The 20369-nt window shown below is 34.2% G+C and overlaps 1 protein-coding gene across 1 annotated transcript in view; it reads right to left on the reverse strand.

Annotated features, from left to right (window-relative positions):
• Positions 1-900: 900 nt before the first annotated feature.
• The window catches only part of LOC149550488 (Ribosomal protein L10 family protein), a 47412-nt gene continuing 27943 nt past the window's right edge, over positions 901-20369 (reverse strand). The window contains exons 7-8 of the mRNA XM_089793494.1: positions 1621-1697; positions 901-1521 (exon numbers count right to left, since the gene is read on the reverse strand). Of these exons, the coding sequence (XP_089649620.1) occupies positions 1405-1521; positions 1621-1697 (194 nt within the window). The 3' untranslated portion in view covers positions 901-1404. The remainder of the gene's footprint in view (positions 1522-1620; positions 1698-20369) is intronic.

Below are 20369 nucleotides of genomic sequence, written 5' to 3' on the forward strand. Positions count from 1 at the left end.
AACATAATTCGCCATCAATATTAATAATTTTATTTTTTAAAAATTTATAATCGCCATTATTTTATAAAAATTGTCTAAACTATTAAAAAAATTCGCCACCAAATATCCATCAATTGACGCATAATTCGCCAACACTATTAATTTTTTTTCACCCAAATGACATGGTGATTCGCCACAATTTTATAAATTTTGGGAGGGGGGTTCCTTAAAGTTATCCTTGAAGCTCCTTCTCTGATCAAACTTTATTTTTTCATTCCAGATCAGCAACTATATATGGCAACAAGCACGAGATCCACCTTGGCTCTACAAGCACAAATAGTATATATTTCTTTTTCGGCCTGGCCCTTGGAGAAAAAAACTGTTGTTTTATGATCACATTGTAGAGTAGGGTCCTCCAAACCACAATATTGTAAAAGTATGCTTGCACTAACCACAGAATGGGATTTCCGGCTCCTCTATCAACCAATGTAAGCCTTCCACTTTGGAAAAACAATTGCTCTTTCCAACCTCTGCTCATCTGCCAGAGGATAGATTTTAAGGACTACAAAACACTTGATTCAAACTTTCACTTTCACCTTGAAACTCCTTTTAAAGCCCAAAAGTGGAAGCGAGAAGGCTATAATGAAGCAAAATATTAGTATAACTACGATGCCAAAGACAAGGTCAGAAATATTAAATTTTTTTAATATGAAGATGTTATGTTTTAAAATAAAATTACACCAATGCAGTACAAGAAGAAAACCAGGTCTTGAACAGCTCTAAACTGTTTCTTTGAACCCTAACCATGGACCTAAAGAAACTTTAGAGGCACTCTTGCTTTTCATGCAGCCTCGTGAGTTATGATGGCAAGTTTATAAAATTACAAATACACATAATTAACTAGCCACATCACAATTACAGTGCAGACAACAGGAATTATTTTCATTAGAGCTTATTGAAAATATTAGAAAAATTAGCCAAGCTAGATCAGTATTAATAACACTGATAACAGCACCAGTTAACTCTTAGATGATCACAATCTCCAGAGTGGTGCCCTGGTTTACCATTACATCACCCTTCAAATAGAAGCACTGGTCAAACAGATCCATGGAAAAACTATAAAGGATCTCCTTCCACTAATAATTTTATAATTGTAATCACCCAACCACTTTCTGCATTCGAGGCTTTATTGAAGCTAAGAATTGACACTAATACATTCCGAAAATTTAAAAGTGATTATTAACTCATCAACAGCTTAGCAATACAACCTTCTATATTACAAACCAAGATACAAAAGTAACCGTAGAGAGAAACTGATAACTCTCAAAACCGTTCCATCCCCATACTGCAATAATAGTCAAAAGGCTTCGAATGGGACTTTGAGAATAAGCCAACTCAAAATTGTAAATGTTTGACATGTATCTATTATGCACCATCCAAGGGATTTTTGACACCGGGATTTTGGAAAACTTGAAATTCACCAGGTACCCATTGACATATAAGGTAAAGGTGGAATGCAGCCATTTTAACTCCTAATAAGCGCTGCAAAAGAATTGAGCATTGTCAACTTCAGAAAATGTTTCCACTTATCACAAATAAACAAACGCCATTAAAATAAATGCTGTGGAGTTTGTCATCTACCAGTATACGGGATGCTTCAGGTGATATTGGCTCTCCTTCATTACAAACTACATAGTCTGCTACTAGCTCTATCACACCTGGAAATGATGTCCAACAAAAAGCCACTTCCATCAACCAGGCTCCCAAATAAAAGTCATTCAATTAGCTAACTCAAAACAGTTAAGCATAGTTCAAACCTTTGGATTTTGGCTCTGACAAGCATTCAAACTAGGAAAAAACTGACATTAAAAAGTACATAAATCCGTTAAATAAACTTAACCAACTTACATAATACCAAAATCAAAGGGCATAAGAAATAGATTTACTAACATAACTACAAATATTGTTCATATCCAAAGCATAATGGAAAATGGGTTCTTATTTTAGCAGAAATTTTCTAGCAACTCACACCATCAATTTTGGCTCACAAATATTCTCAGGTTTACTAGACTATGAATTGAAGAACTACTAAGATTTGAAGGAGCTATACATTATTGGAATCTGAATCAAAGAATATAAACAAAAAACCATGGCAAAAAAAAAATCTAGAGACCTGTTCAAATCTATAGTTTCCATTACTATCTCAGAAAACGATTTCAGTTTCTTTTGTCTGGTGCAAAACTATAGCTCATAATAGTAGCTGTTGAATCCTCCTGAAAGCAAGTCAATAAATGCTCTCTCTCAATCTGTGTTTACAACAGATCCCAGAGAGCATTGGACCCATAATCACTATGTTTAAAACCCTAGTGATGCACCATAGATTTCTACACTAGACCTACACCCGCAACTATTGCTAATATCTACCATAACAATCCATCAAAAATCAACAGTTTAAAAAGGACAATAAACAGAAAAAAAGAACAAACAATTTCAAGAGAAGGAAACATCGAATTTCCTCTAAAACAAGATAATCAAGCAAATAAATTTCAGAGAGGTGTGCACTCACTATCCTTTCAGTAATTCCAGTGCCACAAAAGAAATGTCATCACTTCAAAAATACATTGTAGGCTATGTCACAAGGTTCGTCGGATTTCTGGCTTGGAGTTCAAAATTCGGCGAACATTTTAAAGAGCTAGAAAATGTGAAAAAGTTTGTGTCAAATTCATAGAGCAGTCGGCCAATTTTTTTGTTAAGTAATTTTTAAGCATTTTTTGTTTAGGGTTTTCATCCACTGGTTTCAATAGAGCACAAATCTGCAAATATAGACAAGCCTGAAAAGAGAGCTTGTTCAGCCGCAAAAACTAGACACGGGGTTCCCGATGCTTTCCACCAGCCATTTGATTTTCTTTGTTACCGGCATCTGCAAAACCTATCCTTATGCAAAGAATTAGCTGCTTTCTATCCATATGCCTACAAAGCCCACCCTGTAAGGCATTTAAATCTTCACGCACCCACCACTGGACTTTTCCATTTTGGTCTGGACGGTTCTTTTTCAAGTTTTTTCTTCAGACATTTTATCATGATCATGCTGTATATAGTGTTTTAAAGTTTTAAAGTTTTAAAGGATGATTATTAAAACTTAGCATTTACATTTTAATTAGCTTTCTTATTAAGATTTTTTTTCTTTTCAATATAAATATTTGATATTCAAGATGTAATATTTTGGTATATTTAATTTTGATATTAAACTAAAAAATATAAATTTTGATATTAAATTAAAAAATGTAAATTTTAATTAGTTTTTAAACTTTTTTGGAACTATTATAATTCATTTAAATTTAATAAATGTTATTTATGATTATAGTATTTTTTTGAACCAAAAATATTGTAAGAAAGCTCTACTACCAAACCACCTTTCTTCTAAAATGTTTTAGGAACTTCTGTATGCTCAGAAATCTATGCATATATGGTATATACTTTTCCTACATGATGTGGGGTATGATGTGTTAGTTTTGATCTTTAAAACTGGTAAAGTTGAACGTAGATATAAATTAAAAGAGGCAACAGAATTAGAGATTATGTGTTTCTTTATATAAAGTGTTTTTTATGGTTTATATTTTATATATGTAAAACTATTTTGATATTTTATAAATATATTATTTATATTTTTTAAATATTAAATTTATGTAGGGTGAATTTAATGTCGATTTCTTTTTCCGAATTTTCCACTCTGTTGAACTTCATCCGAATTTTATAGTTGGCAAACTCGAACCTTGTAATTTAGATTGTAGGTATTCTGGCAACCTGCAAACTCTTTTCACCTCTGCTCTTGAGTCTCACAGAAACCATGCATGCCTATGTTCCCTTTGACCCAGTATGAGTGTTCTTCAACAAAGCTAACATCAGTCATTCAACCTTATGCCCAAGGAATGAGAACACTCCTGGCTCTAAACAAAATGGAATGGCCTCATGCCTAACCAATAGGGTAGAAATCGGGAATACATCAACTGCCATAATAGTCAAATCTACCCTAGCAATATTCAACCACTGCACACCTAAAATGCAGCGTCCAGCAAATAGTTAAAAGTTGCCTCCAAGCACAATGATTATGTTCCAGACCATTATCAAAACATCAACACAATCATTGTCCGGATGAGTGGGATATGGTTTAACAATGGGGCTCTCCAAACTAACCGAGTCCCACTGGCCTGACTCTGCCGTCAGCCAGCATGTAAAAACTAAAAAGTGAAAATATTTATTAAAAAAAATTAATGGTTTTTCCTCTCTTTTTTGGTACGCATTACACGTATAAGACCTAAAAAGGTCATTCTATCACTTGCAAACACAAACAATAGAGAAAGCAGGATTGAGAGAAGAGTATTGAGGTTTTAAGAGATAGATTGGCAAATTGGTTGGCTCTCATTTATTGTTTGCTGATTGTTTGTGCCACTTTGTAGCTTGCATCAAAGCATTGATAGGAGTTGCAAAAAGTATTTAGAGGAGGCCTCTACAAACTTGAGATGCATTTCTATTTTTAAAAGCAAATTTGAAAAAGTAAGTTACATTTATTTATGTTATTTTGTAAAAAAATTGCATTCATGAATCTTTTCTTTGTTTCCATTTGTTTTAGGCTTTAGATTTGTTCCTTGTTATGTTGATGAAAAACTTAAAAAGTAAGCAGCCCTAGTGTTTGTAAATTTGACTTCCTATATTGCAGATGCTTATTTATTTATTTATGATATATTGCAGCAGCAGCAAAACATCATGTCTCAGCCAGAGGGTAGTGGATCTAAGCCTAAATCTAACCCTAATGCTGACCCTACTGCAGTATTAAGGAATATGGCTGGGAAACATATCACTCCTAGCCAAAACAAAAAAGTTGTTACATGTTGGCATTGCATGGTAACACATAATAGGGGAGGCATTAATAGATTGAAATATCATCTTGCACATATACCAAGGTGTGATGCCAAACCATACAAGGCAGTACCCCAAGATGTCATACGTGATATGCAAGCTCTTTTAGAGACATCTCAAGAGAAAAAAGAATTAAAAAAGAAACAACGGGAAGAGATGGCACGCTTAGCTGGAAGTGTAGAGAGCTCTTCAAGTTATTGCTCTCCAATTCCACCAACTAGTACTACTGCTTCTGTGAGTGTGAGCATTGGGCCCGGTTTGTAAGCAGAAATCCACACTTGATTTCATCTTTGTTCCGCGCACAACTCCGGATGCACAACTATTGTTTGAGGGCTTGGGTTGGAATAAGGAGAAGCATGAGCAAGCAAAAATGGCACTTGGAGATTTCTTTTTCTACAACTTTCCATTTAATTTAGTAAGGTAATTATTATTTTATTTTTTAATTTGTATGCCTTCTCTTGCTTTCAAGACTCGAGAATTTGTATGTCTTACTTCTCTTACTAATAACTTATTAAGTATACTTATTTGTGTATTTAAGTTGTTATAGGTCTCCTTATTGGCAATTTGTGAAATATGTTATTACTATTTGTGGTCTGTGGTTCAAAGCACCTAATCAGGTTTACTTTGACCCAACGAGTGGCTGACGTAAAAGTTGAAATTGAGAAGCAGCGTAAAGTATGGAGAACAAAGGGTTGCACCATAATGACTGATGGTTGGTCTAATAGAAAAAATATAACACTGGTAAATTTCCTTGTCTCCTCATCAAGTTACTCAATATTGTACTTAGAAAGTTAAGTAGTTAGTAGTAAATTGATCATTGAACTAGTTGCTAAATTGATTGATCATTGTAATAAATTTCTTTATTTTTTAAAGTGTTCTTGAAAACAGTTAATGCCTTGAGGAAAACGAAAAATGCAGAATATATTTGTGAGCTAATGGAGGAAGTGTTGAAGGGGTTAAGTGAGGAGAATGTGGTGCCAAAAGTCTCAGATAATGCAGCAAATTATGTTGCTGCAAAAAACTTCTTATTTGGATCCCTTGTGTTGCTCATTGCATTGATCTCATGTTGGAGGATCTTGGTAAATTTTATTGGATCAAAAATTGTGTAGACAAAGGAAGAAATATTTGTAAATTCATATATAATCATGCTTGGGTCCACAACCTTATAAAACAACACAACGCACAAAGCAAAAAGAGTTGTCTCATCTAAGGGTCACTAGATTTGCAACAAATTTTCTCACATTGCAATCCTTGCTCAAGTCAAACACTGGTTTAAAAGGCGTTCCTATATGTGAGGAGTGAACAAGTTCATCATGCAAAGAGAAATGTTGAGGTTGAGGGGGTTGACCGGATTTTCTATGAGAAGCTTTGGGCAACCCACCAAGGATATTATGGAGGTAATTCTCTTTTTTGTCCTCATCTCCATTTCATTTCATCACTTTGTTAAACACTTTTTATATTCATTCACATTGTCCATTTTTAAAACCAAAACAGAAAATGTAAAGCTTAATGTTTCACCTTTCACAATGTTTGCCGTCCATATTGCCTCTTATTGTTCTCCAACATATTGTTCATGGAGATAGCCCTCAACGAGATACATTTATGAGGGCGTGGATAGGATGAAAGAGGTCATTTGAGCTTTTTTATGCAGGGAATCGAGATAAATATGGTCCCAAATGGAATGCCACAGATAGGCGATGATAGAATCTACTTCACAGGCCCATACATGCAGCTGCCCACTTCCTTATTCTGGCATACCAATTTAGCCAAATTTCAAGGCTGATGACGAGGTATTGAGTGGCCTCTATGATGTTATAGAGAAAATGTCACTTGATGAAACAGTTATAATCAATGAGATAGAGATGTATAAGAAAGCACAAGGAGACCTATTTGCAAGAGACTCATGCAAGAAAAACCAAACAAAATTGATGCCCATTAACAATCTACGATTCCAAATTCTAATTTCTAATTCTATTACCACTTTAGAATCTATATTGATAAAGTCAAAGTTATAGGATTAATATAAATTTTTCTCCTTTCCAATGTATGGTGGGAGATATTTCGTACTAATGTGTCAAATCTACAGAGGATTGCAGTTTGTATCTTGAGTCAGTCATCTAATGCTTTAGGATGCAAATGCAACTAGAGTATGTTCAAGCATATACACTCAAAGAAGCATAACAGGGTGGTAGTGAAAAAGTTGAATGATCGTGTTTGTTCATTACAACCTTTGCCTTCGTCACAAATAGATTTTGGGCACTAACACATCTCCTATTGTATTAGAGAAAGTTGATCCACAAGCAGGGTGGGGCACAAAAATTGATGATCTTGTCTTTAGTGATGAAGACTTGGAGTAGGTTGGTCAGGTGAATCGAGAGGCAGAGGCAATAATGATAGCAGTGGAGGAGGCTAGAGCATGAGGAGACCAGAGGCAGGACCCTAAGACTAAGAACGATGGATCTAACCCCAATGATGAGGATTATGAGGATAAGGATGGCGATGAGGAGGATGATCATGATGAGCATGTGATTGAGGTTCAACCTCGAACACAAGGTGAGAGGTGGGACTAGAATCTTCCATGACCGATCTTAGGCGTACACATAAGAGATAGGCTACTATGAGCCTTTATTTTGATATATCTTTTGAATGTTTGATTGCATATTTCATGAATATTGTAGACATTTGACAATGGCACTATATTTCTATTATGTTATTTAGTTTAACTTCAAGTAATTTCCTTCAAAAATTTGCAGTTATGCTTATGTAATCTATGCAAAGTTGTGTATGTGTGCAAAGTAGCTTTTATTTATCTCAATTATTGTGTATTTGATGATAATTAGCTAAATAATGCATGGAAAAATCTTTGAATTTCATAGGCTTTTTAATTTGTTGAGTTCAGACGCCAAGTTCTAGTCCGAGGCTGATTTGGGCTTCCTGAATCCAAGCCGAGTCCTAGGCTTGTAACACTGCCATAAACAATAATTTATAGCCTGATTAATATAGTTTTCTTATATTTCTCATGTTATATGAATCTCAAAGAGATCATAGAGAAAATAGAAAATAAAATGAATTACTTAAAATATGAACAATTGATTTTGTAGCTTAATTTAGTGCATCAATGTAAATTTATTCTTGAATGAAGTTGTAGAATAGATAAACACTTTGGAGACATCATATATTTATTTTTCAAAATTAACATTACAAGTTGAGTATTAGTGATATATAAAAGTGCCTATGGTAATGTTTAGTGACAATAGGAAAAAATCCTATAATTTCCAAAAGGAAAAATGATAAGATGAAGTATCAAAGAAGTGTTGTTTTTTAGATTAAAATATATTACAATAGGATTTACCGTTCAATATATCCTATTTGCTTGCTCTTAATTGAATTTGTACAAAGAGGAAGTAATGTTTATTTCCTAAATATGTAGTACGATATGTCATTAAGTGGTTAATAATTTTTGACTATCTTAAGTAAAGGGCATTAGAAATTCAGTGATCAAGTCGTATGCAAGTGCAAGTGGGGTAAGGACTACACAATAATCAAAACAAATTATAAATGGATTATAAATGCAATCTCTTTAAGCAAAGTTTTTATCTTAATAAAGCTGGTATAATCATTTGGTGATTATCAACTTAAATTGTGTTATGGTAAATCGATGTTGTTGTAGTTGTATTAAACGAAGGAGATGAAAACTCCTTATATAGATTTACAAAAACAATGTTTCTAAAAGAAACAATCGTGAACTAGAGATGGAAATAGAAACTACCTAATAAACTAAAGACCACCTAAGATGACCATTAAAGAAACATTATATTATTCTAATATCCTCCCTTAATGGTCATTGTCTAACTAATGTCTTTTGGTCACAAAAAATTAAAAACATTTTGCTACTATGGAGACCCTCCCTGGATTTGCAAAATGTAAATGACCAAGGAGTGAAAATCCACCCAAAAACGAACAGATAAGTTTGTCTATATTAGAAATAAGGATTTCCTCTCATAGTCGAAGTCTGATAATTTTAACATGGTATTAGAACAGAAGATTTACCTATGAAAAGATATGAGAATTTTAAATGCAATGTGGATGACTATTGACTTGTTATTATTGATTTTTTCAGATATTCCCTCGCAGTCTCCCCAAATTATTTCTTAGTGACCAGCGATATCTACAAAGATGGATGACCTTCACGTAGAGCAGCAACCTAGCATGGATGAGCACACCATAGGAGTATTTTGAATTAGCCTAGAAGCAAATGAATGGTTCTGGAAAAGATATTGATGTAATGTGTAAATTCAAGCTCTTTTTCCTGATCGTGAGCACTTCATTTTTTGCACGATCATTAAATAGTGAAGGATCTTGATCATATTTTGCTAGACAAGTGTGAATGCATTTAGTTCCACAACTGACAATAGAAGTAGCAGCGAAAGATTCTACTAGACTAGCGAATCCATCTGTGGTGATCCATACACCATCACTGCTCATCATTCCTTAATATAGCTGCCTCAAAAATAATGATTGCTTGAGACTCCAATTGGGTCATTTTGATAAGCTTATCCTGAAGAAGACTTCTCATTGCAAAAAGGTTGGCTTGTGGAGGCATTGCATCTTCATGAACAATTTATGCCCTAACTTGTTGCTAGGCAAAATTGTTATCCACATACACAAGTGCCACTTCCCTCCATTGATATTCCTCTATGAGCTTATCTATTGCCCTCATTTGATATGATACAAGTGTAGGTCATTGCTATTCCAATCCATGATCTTATGGGTAATGGATTATTTACTGGAGATTTCTCAGCGGCCTCTAGCGGCACCAAGATTTTAAATAAGCTTTACAATGGTGGAGAGAAACTACTCAATCAGATCCTTGAGAGGGACTTTCTCAGCTTCAGTGGTTGTGTTCAAATAAAGGTCGTGTCCAAATAAGTCGTGAAAGGGGAGAGCCTTTGAGAACTCATTTTATATCAAAAATGTTATTGGAAGCCGTTGTCTTAACATCAGAAACTATTTGCAACAACATCATTGATGTGGTGACAGGGAGTGTTACGTATGAGATAACAGTCAACATGCAACATCTCCTTCATATACTCTACCATATGAGTCATCTGATAAAGAAAGAAAATCACTAAATAAGGAAATTAACATTAATTAAGACACCACATGCTTTTGGTCAGTGTGAAAAATGTCTCCACTACAAACAATAGGAGATTGCAAACATAGGAAATTCTCCTCGAGGCAATAATATTATCTAAATCCATCGATTATTCAAGATTGAACAGCATTTCCAGCTTTGCAAATTCTTATTGCCTTTTGAAGTCTTGGTCATCAAACAAGACCATTCTTATTGGCTTGTGAAGTCATGGCCTTGAATCAATGATCACTATTAGTAATCTTCAAAAATCTGTTTTTTTTTTGGTCGACAGACATATTAGGTTGAATTGGTTTCTTATGTATGGTGATGGTTGAAAGTGAGACCACTCTGTCCACAGGCTTCAAAATGTTTGCCAAAACACAAAAGGTTGTGTAAACTTAAATGGTTAAAACATGTATAAGTGGAATATTTACACTATGGGGGGAATAATAACCATCGTACTCAAATTGGTTGGCAAATCCTTATATAGAGGCATTTTTCCGATTTGATGCATATCAACTTTCATTAGAGTAACTTATATCAACGGCATTGATGTACAAATAAGTACTTATTATCCTTGAGTATTACATTTATCTACTCAATGTAGTCTCTCTTTAATTTGTATTTCTATACATGCTATAAGATCTATTTACCTTGATCTTTTCCTTTGTCTTTGGGTATGTTCTTACAGGAAAATAAGGTTGGTACTTTACACATGCTAACAAATACTATGTAGAACACAATCTTATGATAGTGGCTCCAAAGCGTTTTGATATAGAATTCATTAGTCATCTAATGATCATGTTGGATAAAGTGAGGCTCTTGAAGCGAAAATCTTTGATGATTAAAACTATGGAGTATCCTTCTATATTAAGAGGGAGTCTGACAGTCATTAGAGGCTACCTTGGACAAAGAGAGGGAGCATATACAAAATATGCTCCAATCAAACTTTTGATGATCTTGGTTATATTGATTCAAAGGGAGTAGAGACCATGTCGAGATGCATTCTCCAATGATCAGAAACTATAGCAATTAAGGGCCCATTTGATTGTTGGAATAGGAATCAAAAATTTGGAACACGTTTTCAATTCTCCATTTGGTTCGTCAGTGAGAATATGGAATAGGAATACATTTTCGCATTTTGCCTCTAAAATGAGTGTATACCCATTCCAAAAAATAGTTGTTATTGGAATAGTCATTCCTATTCCCAATATTGCATTCCTATTCTCCATTTCTATGCCTGCAACCAAACGAGCTCTAAAGGACTATGATTCATGGAATAAACTTTTGTGTAAGTCGGAAGGCCTTATGCTATCATAATACCTATTGAATTAGGGAAGCATGACATAACATGTTGTCTGGAGATTAGAAGGATGATAACAGATTCAAAGGGAGTCTGACATTTCATCAGAATCTTGACAAGGAGGTCAAAAGGTTAGTGCTTCTTCGTGGGGAAGAATTTCCAAGTGCAATCATTTGTATTACATTCTTGTCTATGAGAGATAATTTTTGAGGTGAAAACTTTATTCTCTGATATGTTTCGTGGTGAATGTCTTGAGAACGCCACATGACGATATCTGTGGCAACTTCATGTGAACTTTTGATGTCATGCATGTATGAGCCTGCCCCCTCTGTATATCATGAGGAAGTGAAGACTTCCAAATGACTATCACTTGTATTTGCAAAAGTTATTAGAAGATGATGATCTTACAATACCTTAAATCATGATATACATTTTATGTAAATGTTGAAATAGATCATAAAAGGCTTTATCTTGTAAGTCAACAACTAAGTGTTAGATGTTGTTTAATTCACTGTCTATAAGTTGTTTCCATCCATAAATATAGAGTAGGTACTTGATGAATATTGTGGCTTGATATTCTGATTGAGTACTTGGTGAATATCATTTAGTTGATGTTTAGTTAGGCCATTACTCAGAGTACTTGGTGAAAATCATTTTATTGATGTTTTGATAGGCCAATATTCTTGTTACCTAATATGATATCGAAATTGTATTTAGTGAATATCTTGTTTTGATATTCTAATAGGCCAATACTCATATGATATCAAATATTGGGAATCTTTTGATCAAAAATTTCCTTCGTGTTATTCCTAAATATTACTAGTGATGTTCTATTTTCAAATGTTTATCCTTCTAAACTAAGGAGTGTTAAAGTATTAGTTCGATCAAGATGAAAATCTTACTATTGAAAATATATACATATATTTGAGTAATATATTATAATATTATTTTTGTAAAGACGGAAATAGAAGCTACATAAGAAACTGAAGACTAATTAAGATGACCATTAAAGAAACAATATAATATTCTAATAAATTGATGTTCCATGGTGAATCATGATAGAAACACACAATTTTCTATGTTTGAGATGAATTTGTGTTACGTTTTCTCTTGAAATATTGTTATTGATGCTCAAATCTACTAAATCAATTTTCAATGCCATGCCCTACGGGCTTGCTTTAAACCAAAGAGAGCTTTCAAAAACCTAAAAACCTAGTGTTTTTTACCAACAACCTTGTAATAAGGAGGCTACATCATGTAGAGCTCCTCTTGTAGGTCATCATTCAGGGAAAGCACTCTTGACTTCCATCTGACGGACCTTCCAGCCAAACTATGCTGCCATGGCTAGGACTAATCTGATTGTACTCATCTTGGTAGTAGGTGCAAAGGTCTCCTCATACTCAATGCCCTAACGCTAAGAAAAGCCCATTGCAACTAAATGAGCTTTGTACTTATCCAAAGTACCATCAAACTTGCATTTAATTTTGTAAACCCATTTGCAGCCAATGGGTTTCTTCCCTAGTGGAAGATCACAAAGGACCCAGTTGTTATTCTTCAGCGGTGTAATGCCTACCCCTAGTTGACTTTTCTTGTCGTATTGTTGGATTCTTTTGGGCCTGTTTTCTGATTGTGTTTTATAATTATCGATACTTGGTTACCGGATTTGATTATATGTCACTTCTTACTCAGTTGATTTATGTGATGAGTTATTTAGTTATTTTAGTTATTTCATATGCTTATCCTTTCGATGATGACATTTGTATGTTCAGTTAGTGATTTCAGTTATTTCATGATGATTAGTTAGACGAATGATTTATATGCAATTTTTATGGATACTTGCCCCATACTTGCATGTGTATGGTGAACCTGTCTGTTTTACTTTATGATTGACGCTCTTGATGTGGTTGTGGGAGGGAGTCATAGTTAGCTGCTAGTTGGGATCTACACGATGTACCACTTCCTGCCATTGCCTATTTAGTTTAGATTATACGTGTATGTACATGTGTGGATTTTATGCAGATTGCAGATACAAAGTATCAACTTCCCTGAATTGCCAGGATAAGCATACCCTATTGCAGTATCTTAATGCTTTAAGTGGGGAGATAACTCGAGTCCAAATCCTAACCTAAGCCAATTGTCCTAGACAGTAGGACAATTATCTGAGTTGTTTACCCGTTTGAATTCGTCAAGTGACATGAATTCATGATTTTGACCCTGGAGTTTGATTATGTTCTCTGTCCTTCAATTGAGTTTTCGTATTTGATTTTGTGGATCTGTGATTATTTTCTGTTTTAATTAAATCCGATTATAAATGATTTAATTAATGGAAATTTTATTAAAAAAATTCAATAGTTATTATATTTAATTAATTGAGAAATTAATTAAATTTAAAGATTTAATTAAAGTTATAATTCTGGCGTATTTATATTTATTTAATTTAATAATATTTATTTAGGAGTTTTAGTTCAATTAATAAACTCTAAATAATATTATTAGTTAAATTAATAAGTATTATATTTAAAAACGTCTCAAGAATTAATTAAAGAGAGAAAGAAAATTATTTAATAAAGATATTTTAATTAAATGGCAAAAAGTTTGTCCATAAATATTAAAATATAGTAAAATAATAAAAGATAAAGATCAACGAGTCTTCTCACGTGATTGCACAATCAAAGCCATAAATTTAGGGGAGAACTCTTTATCAAAGATCTAGAGCTCATTTTGCAAGAACCGAAGATTTGGAGAAGCAATTTTCCGAGGAGGGTTTTCAAAGGAAGGGGAAATTGCTTGCGAGCTCCATGCGTCGTCGTTTTAGCATCAAATCCAAGTAGGATCTCATGGTTTTTTTTTGCAATAGTTTTCGTTCTTTGAATGTTCTGTCTTCTTTGTGTCTGGATGAATTTGATTTCAGAATTTGAATCGGGTTGAAACCCTTGTATACAAATTCATCATTCTTTGAATGAGAAATATCTATATATGCTTTGAAGATTAGAAACCCTCGTTTGTGAATCTAATGTTCTTTGTTTTAGAATCATCTGTATATGGATTGTTAATTCGAAACACTCATTTGATTTGAACTAGGTGATTCGTAATGAATTTGTTAAAATCAGGATGTGGGTTTTGAAAAGAAAACAGATTTTGATTTATATATTTTGACTGTTTGGTCCGGATTTCTCTACCAAGTTTATATTGGTAAATTAACAATATATATATATATATATATATATATATATATATAATTACTGTGATAATTATTAAAATATAATTTTTTTAGATTGCATGGTGATATTTCTTTGCGGAGGGTATCTTTTGTTTCTTTTAAAATATATATATATATATATATATATATATATATATATATATATATATATATATATATATATATATATATTATGGTGGGCAGGGGCCACACACAGCCTCCCCCCACCCACCTTTCCTCCCACCCTCCTCTCCATGTCGGTAGTCGTAAGGGCTGCGTACAGCAGGCTATTGTGCCAGCGTACCTTTAGAGCCGGCAGGCTATAAATGTAATTAGTAATTTTTATTTTTATTTAAATTTTTGGTTTATTAAATTTTAAATAATGTTTTTATTATGATATGTTAAATTTAATTTAATAAATGTTAAAAGTTAATTATATTATTATAATTTTTAATAATTATTATTTTATTATTAGATCAATAATTATTTTATGAAAAATTTAATATAGGTTATTTTATTAATAAATCAATAATCATTATCTTTAATAATTACTGATTATTGATTAATTTTTAATAATATTCATTTGGAGATTTAATTAATGTATTATTAAAAAGGTATGTGTATAGTAATTTGATAATGGTAATTGGAAGAATGATTATTTTAAGCAAATTCCAATTTTACTTGACAGACCAATTTTATATGAAAACAATTTTATTACTAGGGAGATTCTATTATTCGAAAACCCTAGAAATCTTGATACTTTGAATTGACGAAAACTGAAACTTTGATTATATATTGAACCTTGTGTTTGTAAAACGAAAATGAAAACTGAAACCTTGATTGTATATCGAACTTTTGTGTTTTGAAAACCAGATGATCTATGAAAACAATTGTTAAATTTCTAATGATATGTATGATTTATCTCGTGTTGGGTTCGGGTTTAACTTAGTATTTATAACACTTGGAAATGGGAATGAAAATGAAAGCTTGAAACCATAGTGAAAATTAAAACTGTGTTTTCAAAACCTAATGTATTGAGAAAGTTACATTGTATGAGTTGTATGTGATATGTGATTCACTGATGTTGGGTTTCGAAGTTGACTTAGCATTGACTAGTTAGGATGTTTACCAAAGGCTTGGGGAGTTTGTTTCATGATGATGTTATGTATCTGATCTTTTATACCTGACCATGGAAATGTGTCACGTGTTGTCTATGATGAGTTTTGATCATTGTTTATTAGTACTTTCCAATTCTTATGTAGAACTGAGGTGGATGATGTGTCTTTTCTAATATAACCTTTGAATCTTCAATCAGTTATCTTTGGATTGCTTCCTAGTTGCTTACATAGGACTGAGGTGATTATGTGATTTTTTTTTGTGATGTCATGCTATGACATGGATTTAATTTATGGGTACTTGATTTTGAATCAGTCCTTTTAGGATGATGGTGTTGGTGGAATCTATGATTATGATCAATTATATTTCAATACTTTCTAGTTGCCTGTTTAAGAACTAATGTGTGGTTTATGGTCATTTGAAATCTTTTGCCTTTGCTAAGCTTAGGGTAGGTTATATGTATGTCATGTTGGGAAGTGGCTTGCAATGGAGGCTAAGGCCCTGAAGAGGCTAGCAGGTAACCCATTGTAGGTTATTCAATAAGTGATAACATTTCATTAAATGGGTTAAAATAAATTAATAAGATAATGTGCCACATAAAGTCACTAGGGGGTCTGGAGTCCTAAGGGACTGCCCGGGTAAAGCGTTACCTTAGAGTTGACTTGTTAGTTTGCCTTGTCTATACAAAAGGATATTGATGCCACAGAGACACTAGGGGGCCGGAGTCCATAGTGGCTGCTAGGGTAACCTTAGAGTTGGCTCATGCGATGACACTTGCATACTAGATTTCCTACATGTCATTGTTGCCTCTGGGATTAGATAATACTTGAGTCTTGGTACCCTTTGAGAGAGTTTGCCTTCAGGTGTTTCCTTGACCTAGATCTTGGTTATGACTTGTGGTATTGTTATCCATTTGGGACTTGAGTTTATCTCCTTAGCCCGATGAAAGTGGGCCATTTAGGTTTCATGAGGTCAAGTGGTAGTGCATTTTCTTGTACCATTGAGATTTGACCGTGTGATGCCATCGTTGGATGTGCTTGTGAAGATGTTCCTTTCTATCTAATCTTATATTTTTGTTGGATAATTATTCTCTATTGTATTGTACTTTATTATCAGAGATTTATGAGATGTTTTAATTATTTGATGATGTATATTCTCCAACCTTTCATACCCTATGACTTGTACAATGGATGATTGTGCATTCTGGTTATGCCAAGTAGCATCCTATAATTGTATATTATTTTAATGGATTTGTATTTATGATTATTATTTGATAGTGGATTTGTTATATATCAAATTTAGTATTTAATTAAATTTAAATGTGATTCAACATCACAAAACCTTAAGAGATGCAATATGTTTATGAGAGTTGTTATGTATGTGAGTTAATGCTTCTGCTATATTTTATCTCTTGTTATTATTGTTTACATTGTATTATATCTGTTTTTGTTAAGTCATTATCTTTCAAAAAATAAAGTTTGACAAACTTAGTGAAACTTTAGGTTAATTTCTTTTGGATTCCCTAGCAGGGCATAACAAGTAGGCTCTAGTGTTCAGATGTCATGGCATGTTCCCACTCTAGAATTCCTTTAGCCTCAAAATATGTTTGAGGTTCAAACACTTTGAGAATGTTGGCCATAACAAAATTAATGGACTTTGTAGGTTTGCTCTTTTTTCGAGCAGTTCTCCCATCAATGAGCTCATCATCTCGAAGATCAAAAAGTGTCTTAGCCCACCACTTAGGCTAAAGAGAAGAATGACCAAAATTAGTATCGGGAGATGCTCTATGATTAAGTTCCTCATCGAAAGAATCAGATCAAATTTAGGTGAAATATCTACATATCTAGGTGATCCTGCAAGAGACGCCGGAGGTATTTGTACGGAAATCACTAGTATAACTAGAGTTGTTGTAGCTGTTGGAGCCCTCCCATCAGGTGAACCTAATGGAAGCTAACTGTCAAATCATGAGCCTTCATAGGCTGGTCTATTGGATCAGGAACAAGAGAAACAGGCATGAATGGTCCTCGTTTTTCATCAAAGACTACATCACGACTGTACAAGAGACTATATGTCTTAGTGTTGATCAAGTGATAGGCTTTGTGAATACTACTATATCCAACAAGCATGAATTTTTGATTCTGGGCATCCAACTTGGTGCATGACGTATCAAGGGTCCAAACAAAAGCAAGAGAGCCAAAAACCTTCAAGTGATTGATTATGGGCTTGCAACCTAATAGAGGCCTCTTCCAGAGTCTTACCTTTGACCGTCACTGTGGGTGACTGGTTCAAAAGATAAACTAGAGTGTTAACTACATTGTTTAGTTGTAGTTTGTGGGTGTGGTTAACTGGTGCTTGATGCCATGAGTATCACAGAAGCTAGAGATTTCATTAGAACAAATTCCCCCCCAAATCCCCACCATTGTCTGACCTAAGAGCAATAATAGATTTCCCAGACTCTTTTTCAACTAAAGGTTTAACTTCTGAAATACAGTAAATGCTTCTGATTTCTTTTGAAGAAAATATACCCACATTTTCCTACTGAAATCATCAACAAACAACAAAAAATACGTGGACACAAGAACAGGAGTGGCCATAAAGCCGCAGATATCAGCATGAACAAGCTAAAGTACCTAAGAAGTCACCATGAATAGCCACTAGTGAAAGGTCTGCAATGTTTCTTCCCAACCTGGCATGTATCACAAACTTTGAGCTACTGAGTCTGATCTCTAGCAATCCAAGGACAAGCTCTTCCCCAGCACGCTGAGAGACAAAGTGCACATTTAAGTGACCATATTGTTGATGCCAAAGTGTGCTGAAAGAAGATCACCGAGCAGCCATAGTAAGTCTTGAGAATCACCAGAATCAATAAGTCTAAAAAGACCTTGATCCTCAAGACCCACTGTAACAATAGATTGAGTTGCCCTATCAATGATGGTGCACTAATTTGAACTAAAGATGACATCCAATTGTGGAGTGTTGTAGCAACTGACTGACTGAGAGTAGATTTAGTTTCATCCTTGGAATGCAGTACACAGAGGAAAATGAGATTCCTCCTAGTCGACTGAATCTAAATATTGGCTTTTCCAACAATGGTGTACTCTTCCTCTCCACCAAAAATAACAGAATCTGAATAATGAATAAGGCTAGCGGACCGTAAACCAATCTCTGCGGTGGGTGAAATGACGAGAGACACCTGAATCAATGTACAAGGCAAACGAGATCACATGATCTGCAAGTCTTTTAGCCATGAAGATGTAAAAGGCAAATTATGTCTACTTGGTGTGCTTTGCATTACTCGCTTTGGGTTGCGAACTAGATTGTTTAGCCTGGGCAACTAAACACTTCCGACATTCAACCTTCATGTGACCATACTTGTGGCGTTAGTTACATCGAATGTTCTTTCTCTTGGAGCCTTCTAATGTTGGAGCAGATAACTTCTACTAAGAAGACTGTTGTGAATGAGACTTGCCTTTATCCTTCTGAAAGGATTTAGCAACAAAGGCAACATTGTGCAAAGATTGGTGAACTTCAGATCAACACCAGTAGAAGTGATGTTGATAGTCTAGATAAAATGCTCGTAGGACTAAGGTAAACTTTTGAGGATTATGACCAACAATGTCCTCTTCCTCCATCTTGTGCCAATGGCAAGCAACTAATGACGAATTTCTTGAATCCTATTCAAGTGTCCCTGGAGCGATTTCCGCTCATCCATGATAATAGAAAACATAGAAAACAGTGTTCTTGAGAAAGAAGGCTTTGCTTTTGTCTAAAGTCTCGTGAAGTTTATTTACATGCTCCCATAGCTCGATAGTTGTTTTGCTGGAAGGACTCTGAGGGAGTTGATCATCAGCTACGAAATTTGAGAAGCATCACCACCTCCTGATTATTTTGATCCCATGCAATCTAGTCAAGACCAGCTTGATTAGGTCGAGTTGTAGTACCTAGAACCACCTGCCCGTGGCTATACAGCCACGAAAATGCACTTCCTTTACATTGCTTTTTCCAACTTTTCAAAAAAAATTCTAAGTCTTCTCCTTCATAAGAAAGTGCATTTTCGTGGCTGTATAGACGTTGCCAAACCACCTTATCGTTGTTGCAATATTCAAAGATGGTTAGCATTTGTTAGTTCCAAGTGCCATAATTGCAACCATTGAGCTTTTGATTTCCCTCTAGCAAAATATTAGTCAAAGATGCCATATCACACTTTCCAATGAAAAAACATGAAAATCTATGAAGGCATGTACTTCAAGGCAAAAAATAGAAGACCCAAAAGAATGAAGAGGTAACCAGAAGAGAGCTCGAAAAACCCAGAGAGAATATGTTGTCAAATTCTGGATCTGCTAGCTCGAAAATTGAGGCACCCAAGAAAAATGGATGATAACCTAGTTGAAATCTCAAAAAACCCAACAAGAATCTATATAAAAAAATTGATCCAATACAAAAAATTAGGGTTTTGACCAAAAACAACCATGGCTGAGATTTGCAAAAAAAGCGTGGTTTCTGGGTTGGTTTGGAGGCATAACAACAAAGGGTTGGAAAACCCTAGACACCTCTAGCAATGGCAATTGGAGGCTGCAAAAAACCTCAAAAAAGGAAGAAATGGCATGTAGGTTATAAAAACTCAAAAAAACAATGATTTTAGCAACAAAATAATCATCTGCGATTTGCAAAGGTAATAACCCACAGGTAAGGTCACGATTTGTAGAGGTAATAGTACCCAA

This window comes from Cupressus sempervirens, chromosome 7 (assembly GCF_028749045.1).
Source record: "Cupressus sempervirens isolate cs-2001-9-10 chromosome 7, ASM2874904v1, whole genome shotgun sequence".
NCBI classification, from domain to species: Eukaryota; Viridiplantae; Streptophyta; class Pinopsida; order Cupressales; family Cupressaceae; genus Cupressus; species Cupressus sempervirens.